This window comes from Pseudorca crassidens, chromosome 9 (assembly GCF_039906515.1).
Source record: "Pseudorca crassidens isolate mPseCra1 chromosome 9, mPseCra1.hap1, whole genome shotgun sequence".
NCBI lineage: Eukaryota > Metazoa > Chordata > Mammalia > Artiodactyla > Delphinidae > Pseudorca > Pseudorca crassidens.
Window position 1 is genome coordinate 101,790,227 of NC_090304.1, and position 19,661 is coordinate 101,809,887.

At 37.9% G+C, this 19,661-nt stretch overlaps 1 protein-coding gene and 1 long non-coding RNA gene across 3 annotated transcripts in view; one reads left to right on the forward strand and one right to left on the reverse strand.

The window, feature by feature from the left end:
* The window catches only part of LOC137231020 (uncharacterized), a 76,347-nt gene that overhangs the window by 15,218 nt on the left and 41,468 nt on the right, over positions 1-19,661 (reverse strand). For both annotated transcript variants that reach the window (XR_010946345.1, XR_010946346.1), the window contains exons 4-5: positions 10,427-10,564; positions 5,507-5,572 (exon numbers count right to left, since the gene is read on the reverse strand). This is a non-coding gene — a long non-coding RNA (uncharacterized lncRNA). The remainder of the gene's footprint in view (positions 1-5,506; positions 5,573-10,426; positions 10,565-19,661) is intronic.
* PATE1 (prostate and testis expressed 1) lies at positions 6,264-9,236 on the forward strand. The gene is made up of 3 exons (XM_067750289.1): positions 6,264-6,306; positions 8,166-8,327; positions 9,103-9,236. The coding sequence occupies exons 1-3, from the start codon at positions 6,264-6,266 to the stop codon at positions 9,234-9,236; spliced, it is 339 nt and encodes a 112-aa protein (XP_067606390.1).

The window sequence follows — 19,661 nt, forward strand, 5'->3', positions numbered from 1 at the left end:
CATTTGCATTATAGGGGTCCCAGAAGAAGAGAGAGAGAAAGGACCCAAGAAAATATTTGAAGAGACTATAGTCGCAAACTTCCCTATCACGGGAAAGGAAATAGCCACCAAAGGCCAGGAAGTGCAGAGAGTCCCATACAGGATAAACCCAAGGAGAAACACGCCAAGACACATAGTAATCAAATTGGCAAAAATTAAAGACAAAGAAAAATTATTGAAAGCAGCAAGGGAAAAACGACAAATAACATTCAAGGGAACTTCCATAAGGTTAACAGCTGATTTCTCGGCAGAAACTCTACAAGTCAGAAGGGACTGGCATGATATATTTAAAGTGATGAAAGGGAAAAACATACAACCAAGATTACTCTGCCCAGCAAGGATCTCATTCACATTCGACAGAGAAATCAAAAGCTTTACACACAAGCAAAAGCTAAGAGAATTGAGCACCACCAAACCAGCTCTACAACAAATGCTAAAGGAACTTCTCTAAGTGCAAAACACAAGAGAAGAAAAGGACCTACAAAAACAAACCCAAAACAATTAAGAAAATGGTCATGGGAACATACATATCAACAAGTACCTTAAATGTGAATGGATTAAATGCTCCAACCAAAAGACACATGCTTGCTGAATGGATACAAAAACAAGATCCATATATATGCTGTCTACAAGAGACCCACTTCAGACCTAGGGACACATACAGACTGAAAGCGAGGGGATGGAAAAAGATATTCCATGCAAATGGAAATCAAAAGAAAGCTGGAGTAGCAATACTCATAGCAGATAAAATAGACGTTAAAATAAAGAATGTTACAAGAAACAAGGAGTGACACTACATAACAATCAAGGGATCAATCCAAGAAGAAGATATAATAATTATAAATATATATGCACCCAACATAGGAGCACCTCAATACATAAGGCAACTGCTAACAGCTATAAAAGAGGAAATTGATAGTAATGCAATAATAGTGGGGGACTTTAGCACCTCACTTACACCAATGGACACATCATCCAAACAGAAAATTAATAAAGAAACTCAAGCTTTAAATGACACAATAGACCAGATAGGTTTGACTGATATGGATAAGACATTCCATCCAAAAACAGCAGATTACCCTTTCTTCTCAAGTGCGCACAGAACATTCTCCAGGACAGATCACATCTTGGGTCACAAATCAAGCCTCAGTAAATTTAAGAAAATTGAAATCATATCAAGCATCTTTTCTGACCACAATGCTATGAGATTAGAAATCAATTACAGGGAAAAAACACAAATTACGTAAAAAACACAAACACATGGAGGCTAAACAATACGTTACTAAATAACCAAGAGATCACTGAAGAAATCAAAGAGGACATCAAAAAATACCTAGAGACAAATGACAATGAGAACACGACAATCCAAAACCTATGGGTTGCAGCAAAAGCAGTTCTAAGAGGGAAGTTTATAGCTATACAAGCCTACCTCAAGAAACAAGAAAATCTCAAATAAACAATCTAACCTTACACCTAAAGGAACTAGAGAAAAAAGAACAAACAGAACCCAAAGTTAGCAGAAGGAAAGAAATCATAAAGGTCAGAGCAGAAATAAATGAAATAGAAACAAAGAAACAATAACAAAGATCAATAAAACTAAAAGCTGGTTCTTGAGAAGATAAACAAAATTGATAAACCATTAGGGAGACTCATCAAGAAAAAGTGGGAGAGGACTTAAATCAATAAAATTAGAAATGAAAAAGGAGAATTTACAACGGACACCACAGAAATACAAAGCATCTTAAGAGACTACTACAAGCAACTCTATGCCAATCAAATGGACAACCTGGAAGAAATGGACACATTCTCAGAAAGGTATAACCTTCCAAGACTGAACCAGGAAGAAATCGAAAATATGAACAGGCCAATCTCAAGTAATGAAATTGAAACTGTGATTAAAAATCTTCCAACAAACAAAAGTCCAGGACAAGACGGCTTCACAGGTGGATTCTATCAAACGTTTAGAGAAGAGATAACACCCATCCTTTTCAAACTCTTCCAAAAAATTGCAGAGGAAGGAACACTCCCAAACTCATTCTATGAGGTCACCATCACCCTGATACCAATACCAGACAAAGATACTACAAAAAAAGAAAATTACAGGCCACTATCACTGATTAATGTAGATGCAAAAATCCTCAACAAAATACTAGCAAACAGAATCCAACAACACATTAAAAGGATCATACACCATGATCAAGTGAGATTTATCCCAGGGATGCAAGGATTCTTCAATATATGCAAATCAATCAATGTGATACACCATATTAACAAATTGAGAAGAAAACCCATATGATCATCTCAATAGATGCAGAAAAAGCTTTTGAGAAAATTCAACACCATTTATGATAAAAACTCTCCGGAGAGTGGGCATGGAGGGAACCTACTTCAACATAATAAAGGCCATATATGACAAACCCACAGCAAACATCATTCTCAATGGTGAAAAACTGAAAGCATTTCCTCTAAGATCAGGAACAAGACAAGGATGTCCACTCTCACCACTATTATTCAGCATAGTTGTGGAAGTCCTAGCCATGGCAATCAGAGAAGAAAAAGAAACAAAAAGAATACAAATTAGAAAAGAAGAAGTAACACTGTCACTGTTTGCAGATGACATGATACTATATATAGAGAATCCTAAAGATGCCACCAGAAAACTACTAGAGCTAATCAATGAATTTGGTAAAGTTGCAGGATACAAAATTAATACACAGTAATCTCTTGCATTCTTATACACTAATGGTGAAAAATCTGAAAGAGAAATTAAGGAAACACTCTCATTTATCATTGCAACAAAAAGAATAAAATACCTAGGATTAAATCTACCTAGGGAGACAAAAGACCTGTATGCAGAAAACTATGACACTGTTGAAAGAAATTAAATATGATACCAACAGATGGAGAGATATACCATGTTCTTGGATTGGAAGAAACAACATTGTGAAAAATGACTATACTAGCCAAAGCAATCTACAGATTCAATGCAATCCCTATCAAAGTACCAATGCATTTTTTACAGAACTAGAACAAAAAGTCTTAAAATTTGTATGGAGACACAAAAGACCCCGAATAGCCAAAGCAGTCTTGAGGGAAAAAAACAGAGCTGAAGGAATCAGACTCCCTGACTTCAGACTATACTACAAAGTCACAGTAATCAAGACAATATGGTACTGGTACAAAAACAGAAATATAGATCAATGGAACAGGATAGAAAGCCCAGGGATAAACCCATGCACCTATGGTCAACTAATCTATGATAACGGAGGCAAGGACATACAATGGAGAAAAGACAGTCTCTTCAATAATTGGTGCTGGGAAAACTGGACAGCTACATGTAAAAGAACGAAATTAGAACACTCCCTAACACCATACACAAAAATAAACTCAAAATGGATTAGAGACCTAAATTAAGACCGGACACTATAAAACTCTTAGAGGAAATCATAGGAAGAACACTCTTTGACGTAAGCCACAGCAAGATCTTTTTTGATCTACCTCCTAGAGTAATGGAAATAAAAACAAAAATAAACAAATGGGACCTAATGAAACTTAAAAGCTTTTGCAAAGCAAAGGAAACAAGCTGAAAAGACAACCCTCAGAATGGGAGAAAATATTTGCACACGAATCAACAGACAAAGGATTAATCTCCAAAATATATAAACAGCTCATGCAGCTCAATATTAGAAAAACAAACAACCCAATCAAAAAATGGGCAGAAGACCTAAATAGACATTTCTTCAAAGAAGACATACAGATGGCCAAGAAGTCCATGAAAAGCTGCTCAACATCACTAATTATTAGAGAAATGCAAATCAAAATTACAATGAGGTATCACCTCACACCAGTTAGAATGGGCATCATCAGAAAATCTACAAACAATAAATGTTGGAGAGGGTGTGGAGAAAAGGGAACCCTCTTGCACTGGTGGTGGGAATGTAAATGGATACAGCCACTCTGAAGAACAGTATGGAAGTTCCTTCAAAAACTAAAAATAGAATTACCATATGACCCAGCAATCCCACTACTGGGCATATACCCAGAGAAAGCCATAATTCAAAAAGATACATGCACTCCAATGTTCATTGCAGCACTATTTACAATAGCCAGGTCATGGAAGCAACCTAAATGCCCATCGACAGATGAATGGATAAAGAAGATGTGGTACATATATACAATGGAATATTACTCAGCCATAAAAAGGAACAAAATTGGGTCATTTGTAGAGACGTGGATGGATCTAGAGACTGTCATACAGAGTGAAGTAAGTCAGAAAGAGAAAAACAAATATCGTATATTAACGCATATATGTGGAAACTAGAAAAATGGTCCAGATAAACCAGTGTGCAGGGCAGAAATTGAGACACAGATGTAGAGAACAAACATATGGACACCAAGCGGGGAAAGCAGCAGGGGTGGTGGTGGTGTGATGAATTGGGAGATTGGGACTGACATATATACACTAATATGTATAAAATGGATAACTAATAAGAACCTGCTGTATAAAAAAATAAAATAAAATTCAATAAATAAATAAATAGAGTTCTCCTGGTGATAGTAGAGTCGTTGAAACAGCACACTGAAAATACAGAACATTTTATTTGAGCTGTAAGCTATACAGGAACAATGGGTAGATTATTCTTCATTGTTGACTGCCTCCCTAGTTACTTTAACATCCACGTTACCTTCTCCAGCCCCCAGCACTCTAGAATGAACTATCTAGGGAACTGTGGACGTATTGAACAATTCTGAGACTCCCAGCCAATCCTCGGGGATGCTGGGTCTCATGGTAGAAAAGAATACGCACAGAAGGTCTCCTCAGAGACACTTCTTTCATGTTCTTTCTTGGATCTGCACATATTGTCTGAAATTTCCATTTTCACATCCCTCAAGAGCGTAGAACTTCTCTGGTTTCATGTAGTCTCAGTCCCCCAGAACGGAGCTGCTCCCTTGCTTGAGGAAAAGAGACAAAATTTTCTGATCTGACTGTTCCTTCAAACCGTGATCTAGAAGAAATTGTTCTTTTCCTGCCAGATCACTGGTATAAATCCTATGGGTACTGGGAAAACCCCAGGAGCTTAAGGTCATTGGGCTGCCTTGGAACAGTAACTGTGGTTCTTCATCTTGTTGACCTTCCTCATCACATGTGACATCTGCCTAAGGTGAGATCTCTTTCCTCAAATCAAATCTTGGCACTCACCACCAGCTCCATTAACCTATCCAAAAATGTCACTGTGTGAAAATACCTCTATGACCAATGAATTTCAGGATATTTTTACTGTATTCACCATGGAGAGTAGATCTATGTCTTTTGAAAATAATGGTAACCGATTGGAAAGTGGATTTCCATTCAAGAAATATCACTTTATTGTTTTGCATGGTAACATTGGAGATGCAAACCAAAAATCCTAGTGCATAATCTAAACATCTTCTAATCATATGCATAAAGATGTAATTGAGTACTCACCTAGTCACTCGCAGAGCTGAGGAAAATCCAGGGCTACTCTTCTGGACTAACTGGACCTCCAGAACTCTGTGATGGAGAGAAGGGTAGCATGAGTAAAGGGGTCATACAGACTCCACATGAGGTTTGGGGCAATAGACAAAAGGAATTCATTCCTGAACACTTTTATGTCATGGGTCTGTAATTTATGACATAAGAATAATTATTTTGGGGTATCCTAAGAGGATAGGAAAAAAGGATTAGGAGCACTGAGAAAAGGTATTGAATGTGGCCCAGTAAGAAAATCAGGTATTATGGGATACTAAGACTGGGAGTGTGAATTGGAGGAGATTTTAGGAGAAAAGTAAGTCAATAAAATAGGGTTCAAATATAAGCAACTAATTCAGGCGGATCAGTAAAGCTGAGAGGGGGAAATTTCTGCTTTAGCAGAAGTGGTAAAATAATATCATCGGAGTGTAATTAAGTGAGGAGACAGTTTCTTGTGGGGCAGAGGAAGAAAACCTTTCCTTCTTTCGTGTGTGCCACCATTAGTCAAAGAATTAACTACAGAATTCCTAGAAGGCAAGGAGGGGAGATCTCAAAAAGTCGAAGAAAGAAATGTAAAGGTGTAAGAGAAGATGCTAAATTTCAGGGCATTGAGAGGAGGGAAAGGGACAGATCTTCTAGTGAATATGCAGAACACAAAAACCAGCGATGTAGAGTGTGTGTGTGTGTGTGTGTGTGTGTGTGTGTGTGTTAGAAAGTAATACATGATTACTTCATGGTGTTATTTCAAAGCTTCATCAGAGTCCTAGGTGCCACAGGTAAGCAGTTAACTAGTTATATCCCCTTCCTCCTTCCTCCCTGTATGGAAATGTCCATTTGCTCTTTGGGCATGTAGTAACAACCCCCAGTATATTCTGGAGAGCATCTCTTCCATACGTCACTCTTGCTGTCCCTGCCTCTTCAGCCAACATCTGTCTTAGACTACTACCCCACTTTGCTGTAGACCTATAGTGTGCTCTATTGCAGTCTGCTTCCTTCAGGTTGCTGTTTCTTTCCCCTGTATTTCTTTGCCCTAAGCATGGGCACAGACCCTTCCTTCAAGTCCTTGCAATGATAGCACAGACTAAGCTGCAACTCCCATCACAATTTTTGGAAGGTATAGGAATAACTGAAGGAAACTAACAGAAAACTTAGAATGAGATACTAAATATGGCTGTTCTTAGAATCCACAGGCTCAATCCCCTCTACAGGAATTTTACATTCAATCACCACCCTAATTGATTACCTAGTCACACTCAGAGTTGAGGTAACACCCCCCCACACACAATTCCTGGCTCAACATCAAGTGGAAAGGACCAGCTTACCTCCCTCCAGGTGAAGTAATCTCAAACCTCTCTTTTAGTAAAAGTCTAAGTCTCAACCACCGGGAACTCCAAGTACGGGAAGCAGTTTCTTATGAGAGCCATATGGTAACAGAAGCTGTCATTCTGATGCCATGACTTTTGTCCATAACGCATCATGTCCCTGGGACCTTCACCAAAGTCTTAGTCTGCCCTTGCAGAAGGAAACAGGTAGATTATAAAGGAATTGAAAAGATTTTCACAGAAGCTGTGAGGTGAGGTTTTTAAAATGAGGTCTTCAGAGAGTGTATCTTTTTTTTTTTTTTTTTTCCAACAGTACTGTACGGGTCATTTGCAGACAAAGAACATGGAAGTGAGTAGAAATGGATCAGTGGTGTGGGATGGGGAATTTGGGGGGAGGGAGGAGATGAAAGGGGCAGGCTGAGCACTGAGGGTTGAAAGGAATCCAGAGATAGACCTTGAATTTCAACACTCAACAACTTCTTCCAGCAGGATCGGGCTGGGATGGGAGCTGATTTTAAGTTTGATGAAAAAACATGAGCAGCAGTTGACAAGGCTAAGGATGAGTGTATTAAAAAGCAAGAAAAAGGGAAAGGGGGAAGTGGAATGTTGATTTTTAAGGCACTAGCTGGCTAAATCCAAAGTGTAGCAATTTCATGGATTTCAGATGCTTTCCCCCTTGTCAGCTTCCAGGCGCATGTAGGTAAGAAAGTCACATAGGTCAATTAAAAAGAAGGGAATGAGGCACACACACAAAAAATGTGCATTTATCTTTTTCCTTTGAGTCTGTGCTGTATCCTAAGAGATGGGCAGGGGAGGCTGAGAGGCCCTCTAGAGGTGAAGAGAATTGAAAAGAGGGAGAGGTGCAGATATGCCACGAGACAGGGGACTAGGCTTTGGAGGGACATAAGAGCCTAGAGTGGCTCCAGGTTAAGAGAGCAAGATGGGCCTCATGTGTTACAAGGCTTACAGTGACCCTAGGCAAGGGTAAATCTTAGAGAAAATTGCAGATATGTTTTATTTCTCTTTGCCAGCACAGTCCATGAACTATTTGTTGGTGAATACCGTATTCCTGGTGAGTATGAAGAGGACCTGACCTGATTATCTCAGTTTTGATTTTGTTCCCCTTTTCCTTAACCCTCCACCTGTTTTACAGGCTAAAACTTCTGAGACCATAAACTTTAGCCCCTCTTTTGTCTTAGCCTATTTTAATAGAGGTAGATGCCCATGTTTAATGAGTCTCTGACAAAGCCCTCGGGGCTCCCAGCAGACTTCAAATTTGACAGGGGAGGTGGGTCCTTTCATAGCAGTGTGAGACCCTCTCTCACTTCGACTTCCCTACTCTCTGGCCCAAATTATAGAAATTATTCAGTGTAGGATGTGCCACCTCCAGTTTCCAGGTGAGAAGTGTTCCAGAGGCAGAGGAATATGTACTGCAACAATGGAAGAGGCTTGCACAACTGGGAGGATTTTCAGAAGTAAGTTGTGGGTTTGGGGAAGGAGGAAGGGGCAGAGGAAGCAGACAGGGATACATTAGTCATAGTAAAAAGGTGGGACCTTACTTTAGCTCAGGCAGTCTCAACTCTGGGATGACTGACTATCTCTACCCCATCGCATGCCATAATGAAAAACAGATAGAGGTAGGCTCTAAGGGGTGGGGGTCTGTAGCTATGGAATCAATATTTTGAGAAGCCTGAAGAAAACAGAGGAGACTTAACTGAGGGGAAAGGAGAGGCACAATACGGCCAGTGGAGAACAGCTGGATGTTGGCGTGAGGAGGGCAGTTCTCTGTCTTTGTCCCTGCCTGGACCTCCTTGTGGTTGGTTTTAAACGGTGAAAATAGAGGGGCCAGCGTTAGCAATAAATATTGACTAAATGGCTCTTCATGGGTAAGACTAAACATCATGATTTCTCAGTTTTCCTAGCCTTTGTGCTGAGTGATTCCTTAGTATTTCTAACCCTTACTTAAGCCAGTGTTAACATTCCCAGTGGAAACATCCAGCTTGCGCAATCCTTGAATTGCTGCTGTCATTACATCCCCATATCCAGGAATTTTTTTTTAACTACTCTGCTATTGCTTTTCTTTTGGGAAACCCCCAAATTCCAACATCTTCCGATTTTCACATTCGAATAACCGAGCCTTGAACTACACAAGGTTGTTTTTGTATATGCTGGTGCAGGCTGGAAAGAAGGCGTTTTTTTGTTTGTTTTTCCAGAAACCTCTTTGCTGATCTGTTTCTCCTCCTTCTGCAGATGATGGTACACCCTGGTTAACCTTTAGGGGCTGCCTAAAGAACTGTGCTAATGTGAACAATATAAAATGGAGTGTCTATCTGGTGAACTTCAGGTGCTGCAGGAGCTGTGACTTGTGCAATGAAGACCTCTAGAAATGACTGGTCCTTTTCTGGCTCCAGTCTCTGGGTGGGTGACATTGTTGGTGCCACCTCTTCACAATGATTTTCTAAAAAAGCACATTTCAGATTGCAAACATATGGCTCTGCCTTCTGCATATGTAAGAAAAAGCCCTCTCTTTTTCTATCAATAGATTCTCTGCCTTGGCCCCTGGCAGGGTGAGGGGTAGGGAACACCTTGAATACAAGATCAACACATCCTGCAGGTTGTTACAGAACCTAGTGTTTTCACTGAATACCCAAGTTGCTTCAGAAAAGGAAGAAGATAGGTCAGTTCTTTTCCCTGCTCCTTCCCTTCCTTCTGTGACAGAATATTTTCATTTTTTTCTCTTGGTATTGTTCTTCTTATCTCACTCCAATTAAAGCGTATAACTCTGACCTCATGGGGAGGGAGGGGGCAACGTGAAAAGAGATGACTTAAGTCTTCATAAATTTTGTTCATGAATGCTATTCCCCGAGAGAGGAGCAGGGCAGAATATAGAAAGAAATTTGTACCAGAGCCATGAAGAGAAAAAGATTTTCTGCCTTGTAGAATGAGACTCTCTAAGGAGTTGGGGGTTGGAGAAGAAAAGGAGAAGGCATGCCTGGAATTCTAGAGATAGTATTTGCACTCTGCTTCCCTGGCAAACTCATAGGAAGGCATCAACCCCTAGACAGGGAAGAGCTGTAGTATGCTTCCAAGGAGATGAGACCAGAAGTAGTCACATAAATATTCCCATGCCTGCAGCATGGCATGGAGGAAGCCGAGATCTGTGGGGTCTGAAGAAGCCATGTGGGTCTGTCCACTAGACGTCTCAGCAGCAACCTCTGTGGAGAGCTGTCCCCATGACCAGATGTCTTTCCTCACCCTCCACCTCCGCCTCACACACGCTCGGGTCTTCCGCTTGTACAGTTCTAGCACATACAGCCTGCAGGTTGTTACAGAACCTAGTGCTTTCACTGAATACCCAAGTTGCTTCAGAAAAGAAAGAGGATAGGTCAATTCTTTTCCCTGCTCCTTCCCTTCCTTTCCTCTTTTTCCCTTTCTGGGAAAAAATAGGGGTTGGAAAATGTATGCTCATAAGGATTGATTACTGATTCCTAACAAACTGGTAGGATGAGGACTGAAAAGGGTGATTAATTAATATTATAAAAATATCATAAAGAAAGTTACATTTCTTCCATACCCATATTGTGTTTTCTTCTTTCTCTCGTCTCCAAACCCTTCTTTAATTTCGCCAACAAATATTTATTTTAAAAGTCCTGTATTTAAGGCACTGCTGGACCTTAGGATACTGTAGCCATGACCGCTGTCCTCATGGTGTCTAAAGCAAGAATGAAAATATAAAGAGATAATTAAACATGCAAGTTGAAACAAAATAATAAAAAATAAACAGGTGGGAATATTTGGTATAAAATATAACAAATAAAAAAAGCCCACAATAGATGAAATATTATACGTATTTCTTGAAAAAGATGTGCAAAGAATTAGGCACTTGGAAGACCAGAATGAGGAACTCTCCCAGAATACAGTAAGAAAGAAGATTAGAAAAGATGACCATAGAATAGAAAGGCTTACAGAGTACAGACCTAAGAAATAAGGAAAAACATAAGCTAAATATAGTAAAACATAAGTTATATATAGTAAAACATAAGTTAAAGACTATGAAAGATGACAGATCTTTAAGCACTTCCAGTAAGAAAGAGCATGAAAAGCATAAAGGGAGAAAGAATAAATGCCAAAGTCTTAACAAAGAAACTTAGAACAATGTATAAATTTAGAAAAAGTCATGTCTAAGTTTTATTTCTGGCATAGCAGATTGTTAATTAAGATAGCCGGTTTCATGGATGAGTGCAAAAATCTTTGAAGTCAAGGTTCTTAAAAGAATCTTTTGGTAAGGGAAAAAACATAATAAAAAAATTTTTTTATAACTTTCTCCCCATGGATAAAAGAATAAGAATGATACTTTGTGGATGTTCTCAATGTATTTATTTATCAGAACTTGCTTTATGACAAAAAATATTTTGAATTTTATGCAACTATAGAATATTTTCTCATTCTTATCTTTCTTGGACCCTTTAAGATTAACCTAGTATTGGTCATTTTATCTTCTCTATTACCTTTTTAATTATACATTCTTTAATAATTCTTTTAATAGTTATGCATACTTAACTCTTTACAGTCTACCTTAAATTAGTACATTTACCACCTTATTAGCAACCCAAGAACACTGTAAGAATTTGATTCTATTTACTCACTTCTGCTTCTTGTGCTACTATTGTCACTGTGTTGTTGTTTATTGTGGTAAAACATACATAAAACAAAATTTACCATTTTAATCATTTTTAAATATACAGTTCAGTGGCATTAAGTACTTTCATGTTGCTATACAACCATCACCACCATCCATCTCCACATGGATCCTACATCCATCTTTTTCATCCTACAAAACCGAAACTCTGTATCCATCAAACAATACTCCCCATCCCCTGGCAGCACATTCTACTTTCTGTTTCTGAGTTTGACTATATTGGACACCTCATAGAAGTGCAATCATCCAGTGTTTGTCCTTTTGTGACTGACTTATCTCACTAGCATAATGTCCTCAAAGTTCACCTATGCTGTAGAATGTGCCAGAATTTCCCTCCTTTTTTTTTTTTTTGCGTACACAGGCCTCTCACTGTTGTGGCCTCTCTCGTTGCGGAGCACCGGATCCGGGGCACGAACCCGTGTTCCCTGCATCGGCAGGCGGACTCTCAACCACTGCGCCACCAGGGAAGCCCATCCCTCCTTTTTTAATGCCAGATAATATTCTATTGTAGGTATATACCACATTTGGTTTATCCATTCATCATCCATTGATGGACATTTAGGTTACTTCCACCTTTTAGCTATCGCAAATACTACTACAATGAACACAGGTGTACAAGTATCTGTTCAAGTCCCTGCTTTCAATTCTTTAGGGTATATATCCAGAAGTGAAATTGTTAGATCATGTAGTAATTCTATGTTTAAATTTTTGAGGAACTGCCATACTGTTTTCCACAGTGGCTACGTAATTTCACACTCCCACCCAGAGTGTACTAGAGCTCCAATTTCTCCACATCCTTACCTACACTTGTCATTTTCTGTTTTTATGTTAGTAGCCATCCTAATGGGTGTGAAGGGTTATTTCACTGTGGGTTTTTTTTTAATATAAATTTATTTATTTATTTTTATTTTTGGCTGCGTTGGGTCTTCGTTGCTGCATGCGGGCTTTTCTCTAGTTGTAGCGGGGGGGGGCTACTCCTCGTTGCGGTGCGCAGACTTCTCATTGCGGTGGCTTCTCTTGTTGCAGAGCACAGGCTCTAGGCGTGCGGGTTTCAATAGTTGTGCCACTCAGGCTCAGTAGTTGTGGCTCGCGGGCTCTAGAGCGCAGGCTCAGTAGTTGTGGCGCACGGGCTTAGTTGCTCTGCGGAATGTGGGATCTTCCCAGAGCAGGGCTCAAACCCATGTCCCCTGCATTGGCAGGCGGATTCTTAACAACTGTGCCACTAGGGAAGCCCTCATTGTGGCTTTTATTTGTGTTTCCCTAATGATTAGTGATGTTGAGCACCTTTCCATGTGCTTATTGGCCATTTGTGTATCTTCTTTGGAGGAATTCATGTCCTTTTGTCCACAATTTAATCAGCTGGCTGTCTTTTTTGTTGCTGTGTTATAGGAGGTTTTTTTTTAATACATTCTGAATATGATCTCTTATCAGGTATACAATTTGCCATTCCATGAGTTGCCTTTTCACTTTGTTGATTCTGTCCTTTGATGCACAGAATTTTTAATTTTGACATATTCCAATTTATCTTTTTCTTTTGCCTTATATCTTTTTAAAAATTGAGATATAGTTGATGTACAGTATTATATAAGTTACAGGTGTACAATATAGTGGTTCACAATTTTTAAAGGTTATACTCCATTTATATGTATTATAAAGTATTGGCTATATTCCCTGTGTTGTACAATATATCCTTGTAGCGTATTTTATACATAATAGTTTGTACATCTTAATCCCCTACCCTTATATTGCCCTTCCAACCTTCCCCCCTCCCACTGGTAACCACTAGATTGTCCTCTGTATCTGTGAGTCTGCATCATTTTTGTTATATTTACCAGTTTGCTGTAGTTTTTAGATTCTTCATAAAAGTGATATCATACAGTATTTGCCTTTCTCTGTCTGACTTAATTCACTTAGCATAATACCCTCCAAGTCCATCCTTGTTACTGCAAATGGCAAAATTTCATTCTTTTTTATGGCTAAGTAACCTTCTTTACCCATTCATCTGCTGATGGACCCTTAGGTTGCTTCCATATCTTGACTACTGTAAATAATGTTGCTATGAATACTGGGGTGCATGTATCTTTACAAATTAGTGTTTTTGTTTTTTCCAGATATATACACAGGAGCGGAATTGCTGGGTCATATGGTAGTTCTATTTTTAGTTTTTTGAGACACCTCCATAATATTTTCCACAGTGGCTGCACCGATTTACACTCCCAGAAGCAGCAGGTCCCCTTTTCTCTATAACCTCACCAGCATTTGTTGTGTTCTTTTTGACAATAGCCATTCTGACATGTGTGGGGTGATAACTCATTGTGGTTTTAATTTGCACTCTGAAGATTAATAATGTTGAGAATCTTTTCATGTGTCTGTTGGCCATTTGTATATCTTCTTTGGAAAAATGACTATTTAGGTCTTCTGCCCATTTTTTAATCAGGTTGTTTGTTTTTTGATAGAGTTGTACGAGCTGTTTGTGTATGTTGAACACTAACCCATTGTCAGTCACATCTTTTGCAAATATTTTCCCCCAATCCATAGATTGTCTTTTCGCTTTGTCAGTGGTTTACTTTGCCATGAAAAAGCTTTTAGGTTAAATTGGTCCCATTTGTTTATTTTTGCTTTTATTTCTTGCTTTAGGAGACTGTTCCAAAATTATTGCTACAATTTCTACTAAGAAGTGTTCTGCCTATGTTCTCTTCTAGGAGCTTTATGGTTTCATGTCCTACATTTAGGTCTTTAAACCATTTTATTTTTGTATATGGCATGAGAGAATGTTCTAATCTCATTGTTTTACATGTGGCTGTCCGGTTTTCCCAGCACCATTGTTGAAGAGACTGTCTTTTCTCCATTGTATATTCTTGCCTCCTTTGTTGTAGATAATTGACCATAGGGGCCTAAGTTTATTTCTGGGCTCTCTATTCTGTTCCATTTATCTATGTGTCTGTTTCTGTGCCAATATCAATTGTTTTGAATATTATAGCTTTGTAGTATAGTCTGAAGTCTGGGAGGATTATACCTCCAACTTTATTCTTTTTATTCACAATCACATTGGCAATTCAAGGTCTCTTGTTGTTCTATATAAATTTTTGATTATTTGTTCTAGTTCTGTAAAAAATGTCCTGGGTATTTTGATAGGGATTGCATTAAATCTGTAGATTGCTTTGGGCAGTATGGTCATTTTAATAATATTGATTCTTCTAATCCAAGAGCATGGGATATCTTTGCATTTATTTGTATGATCTTCTATTTCCTTCATGAATGATTTGTAGTTTTCAGGGTATATGTCTTTTATCTCCTTGGTTAAGTTTATTCCTGGGTATTTTATTATTTTTGGTGCGATTTTAAATGGAATTGTCTTTTTACTTTCTCTTTCTGATGCTTCATTGTTAGTGTATAGAAATGAAACAGATTTCTGTTTATTAATCTTGTATCCTGCAGCTTTGCTGAATTCATTTATTAGTTCTATTCATTTATTAGTACTATTTTTGGGTGGAGACTTTAGGGCTCTCTATATGAAGTTATCATGTCATCTGCAAATAATGACATTTTTAACACTTTCCTTCCAATTTGGGTATTTTTCTTTTTTTTGTCTGATTGCTCAGGCTAGGACTTCTAATACTCTGTTAAATGGAAGTGGCGAGAGTGGGCAACCTTGTCTTGTTCCTGAATTTAGTGGGAAGTCCCAGATTTCACTTGAATGTGATGTTGGCTGTGGGTTTGTCATAAATGGCCTTTATTATGTTGAGATATGGTCTCTCTATACCAACTTTGATGAGAGTTTTTATCATGAATGGATGCTGAATTTTGTCAAATCTTTTTCTGCATCTATTGAGATATTGTGTGATTTTTATCCATCCTTTCGTTAATGTGGTGTATCACATTGATTGATTTGTGAAAGCTGAATCATCCTTGTGACCCTGGAATAAATCCAACTTGGTCACAGTGTATGATCCTTTTTATATATAGTTGGATTAGGTTTGCTAATATTTTGTTGAGAATTTTTGCATCTATATTCCCCAAATATATTGGCCTGACATTTTCCTTTTCGTAGTGTCTTTGCCTGGTTTTGCTATCAGGATGTTGGTGGTATCATAAAGTGAATTTGGCAGTGTTCCCTCCTCTTCATTTTTTTTTTTTTTTTTTTGGGAATAGTTTGAGAAGGATAAGTATGTCTTTATATGTTTGGTAGACTTCCCCTGGTCCTGGACTTTTATTTCCTGGGAGGTTTTTAATCATTATTATTATAAATTCAATTTCACTTCTTGTGATCTGCCTCTTCAAATTGCCTGCTTCTTCTTGATTCAGTAATGGCAGCTTGTATGTTTCTAGAAATTTGTCCATTTTTTTCTAGGTTGTCCAATTTGTTGGCATATAACTGTTCATAGTATTCTCTTATGATTTTTTGTATCTCTATGGTATTGATTATTATTTCACCTCTTTAATTTCTTATTTTGTTCATTTGAGCCCTCTCTCTTTTATTCTTGGTGAGCCTGGATAAAGGTTTGCCAATTCTTTTTATCTTTTCAAAAAACCAGCACTTGGTTTCATTGATTTTTTTTTCTATTGTTTCTTTTTTGGGGGGGGGTTCCTATTGGTTTTTCTTTTTGGTCTCTATTTTATTCATTTCCTCTCTGATCTTATTATTTCCTTCTGCTCAATTTGGGCTTTGTTTATTCTTCTTTTTCTTTTAGGTGGTAGTTTAGGTTGCTTATTTTCATTTTTTCTTGTTTATTTGGGATGGCCTGTATCACTATAAATTTCCCTCTAAAAGAGTTGTTTTGTTTTTTTTTTTTGTATCCCATGGATCTTGGAAAATTGTGTTTCCATTTTCATTTGTCTCAGGGTATTTTCTGATTTCCTCTTTGATTTCATCATTGACCCATTGGTTTTTTTAGTTGGATGTTGTTTAGTATACATGTGTTTGTGGTTTTCCCCTTTTTCTTTCTGTAACTGATTTCTAGTTTCATACCATTGTGGTTGGAAAAAATGCTTGGTATGATTTTTATCCTCTTAAATTTGTTGAGGCTTGTTTTCATCCAATCAGCCATTCTATATCTTTAGATTGGAGCGTTTAGTCCATTGACATTTAAAGAAGGCTCTGAACCTATTTTTATTTTGATTTATGCTGCTTTTTCATAATTTCTATTATTTCCCTCATTTCTTTTCTTTTGGTTAACTTTGAAATGTCACATTGAGTTTCTATTTTAGAGACACGTTCTTCCGGTATTGTTTTGTTTTCCCTAATATGGTATTCAACTTACTTTTCTTACATATTATTATATGAGGTTCATTTGCAGTCTTTTTATGTCATACATATTTAAATTAAAGGTATTTTTCCAGTACAGAAGCATTCTTATGTTGGCGATGGAACTGGACCAGGGGAGATTTCCTAGCTTGATCTCTTGAATGCACTGAAAGCAAAGTAGTTAATTGGTTTTTATCTTTGTAAAGAAACCTCCATAATAATTTCCAGGACTTGCTACCTCTTGTTTCCTCTCCTACCAATAACTGAACTTTTGCCTATTCCTTAGTCTTTTTACCCTGCTCAATTTCATTTCTACCTACAGCTCCTTTCTTGCACAGAATGTAGCTCGATTTTTGCAGAAGGAATGTTAATGGCGTACTTCTATATTTCTGAGATCTTTGAGGGCTTAGGCTATTCTAGTAGACCCTGATTTTTTATATGGCATTTTCTTTTTACTATCCTACTTGTTCTGCCTTTTTTATAATGGAAATTGTGGAGATTCATAAACTACACTGCTAGCCTCCAACTTGTCCCAACTGAGAGACCATAGTCCTACCTAGACAGTCCTAAGCAAAGCTTTAAAATCAACCCAAGAACTCCACAGCAAACACCTTCAGCCTCCTGACTCACAGCCTCTTCCCAGTTGCAGCTCATAACATCCTTCCTGGTGGCTGGTACCTCTGCCTGAGGGCCCATGGGCAGGTTTCCCTGCCCCAGCGAATCCGCAATAGAACTACAAATAAATATATTATCCAAATGGCTGAAAAAGTAAAAATAATTTTTCATTTTTCCAGTTTCTCTTTGTCACCATTAGCAGCACCTTACCAGCATAAATCAAGAAATCCATATACATGTGTTGAATACTCACAAGGCATGTTTTGAAACATTCACCAATTGTTTTAGAGCCCAGTCCATTAAAACATAAAGTCAAATTGGAAGAGCCTACTGAGGTTTCAGAGCCAGGTTCCTGGATTCCAATACAAGTGCAACTTGTATAAAATTTGCAATCCAAAGTTTTGAGATGTGATTTCCTGACAATTTTTCAATAATGAACACATTTCTATTGGAAATCTATGATTTTTACACACATTTATACAAAAGAAACCCTGTTTTTCCTGATATTAATAACCCTCCAGATTGAAAGTTCCATACAGTTGGTTTGTCTCCTTTGATCAGTTCTGCCAGCTTAGGTCCACCACCAACCAAGGGATCTTTGGCTGGAAGAGAATTCTGGACCTGAGTCTAGAACTACTGCACTTGCTCAGGGTCTGGCCTCCCTCACTGTTCCCTCTACTTCCCAGTTGTTTGTTGTTTGTTCTGTAAAATATAAAGAATGGAGTTGAAAATTAGGGGGTGATGGGGTGTTGTAACATGGGGCAAAGGGGAGTCAGAATCTCATGAAAATCCAAGATGGGAAACATACAGGACAGGCTCAGGAAGACCAGACCTGGAGTCTTCTGGATATGATGAAACTCTAGGGGCTTTGCCACAGTGCTTTAGGAATCTTCACTTCAAGCTTAGCTATAAATGTGTGACAGTCGGTCTCCATCTGTATCACTCAGTGTGTACCTGCTACTCTTCCTGCTACCAGTTACCTTCCTCACGCTGTATCTCTTTATTAATGTGACGCTTCCTCTTAGTTTCTAGTTTTGACATTTGAGACCATTCTAGACACTAACCACACATCACAGTAAGTCCCCCATGAATCATTTCACATGTGCAACCTGCTGCTAGTATCTCCACTCTATCCATATAAACTAATTAAACAACCCTGAATGGAAGAATCTACCATATTTTCTACTTTGAAAGATGTTAAAGTATAATATTCATTCTAACCCAATACAATTTGGGGAAAATTCCAGCATACATAAATGGAAAATATTTTAAAATTAATTTGTGTATTAAAATATTTTCTTCTTTATAGAAATAGAATATGGTAGAAACTAATAACCATCATAAGCCTGCATATCAGGAGGAATACTACAAACCCTAGAATAATATATATGTGTATATAAATATATAGCTAAGACTCATATAAGATACAGGTAGTCCTTTGCAACATTTCAACATGCACGAATATTAGTTTTCACAGTGTAGTTAAACAACACCTGTCCCCCAACAATGAGGCTGAACTTTTAGTTGTAACAATATTAACTGTGAACTATTGCATAAACTTTGCTACTAGCTCTTTATTCCAAAATCATTATGCAAATAAAAGATGTGCATCATGAACAGTAACAGTTACATCATTTCTTTCAAAGTCTTGGTGATTGGTCACTGAACATCTATCAGTTACACACAGATAGTAAAGCATGTAGTTGTGTCGCCTCCTTGTCTCCCAGTGATAAACCCATGTGACATTTTACAAAAATGGATAATCAAAAGAGGGAATTAGTCAACAAATATGACAGAACAAAAAAATGAAAAGTGATAACACTGGAAATGAAATTAGATGTGGTTAGAAGATTTGAAAATAGCCACAGCAAAGCAAAGATAGGAAGAGACCTAGGCCTACATGAAGCTACAAGACAAAACATATTTTAAAAGACTGAATGAATATAAAAACAAGATAAAGTTGCTTCAACATCTCTTAGTTTAAATTGCAGTAGGAACAGAAAGCCGCTCATGGTTGAACTGGAGCATTTACTTCTATTTTGGATTGAGGACTGCAATCAAAAACAAATCCCAATCAGTTTGGCACTGAAGTTAGTTGCTACACTGAAGGAAAATGGTAGTTACAAGAACATCTGTTTACTGCCAGTAAAGGCTGGTTTTATCGTTTCAGAAGTCAACATGAATTGATTAATGTTAAGATACCTGGTACAGCTACAAGTGCAGATAAGGATGCAACTGTGAAATTTGCAC

Coding starts and splice junctions, on each gene's coding strand:
- PATE1 (XM_067750289.1), top strand. CDS start 6,264: ATGGTGTTATTTCAAAGCTTCATCAGAGTCCTAGGTGCCACAG. Junction 6,307..8,165: donor CAGAGTCCTAGGTGCCACAG/GTAAGCAGTTAA, acceptor TAGCAGTGTGAG/ACCCTCTCTCACTTCGACTT. Junction 8,328..9,102: donor AACTGGGAGGATTTTCAGAA/GTAAGTTGTGGG, acceptor CTCCTTCTGCAG/ATGATGGTACACCCTGGTTA.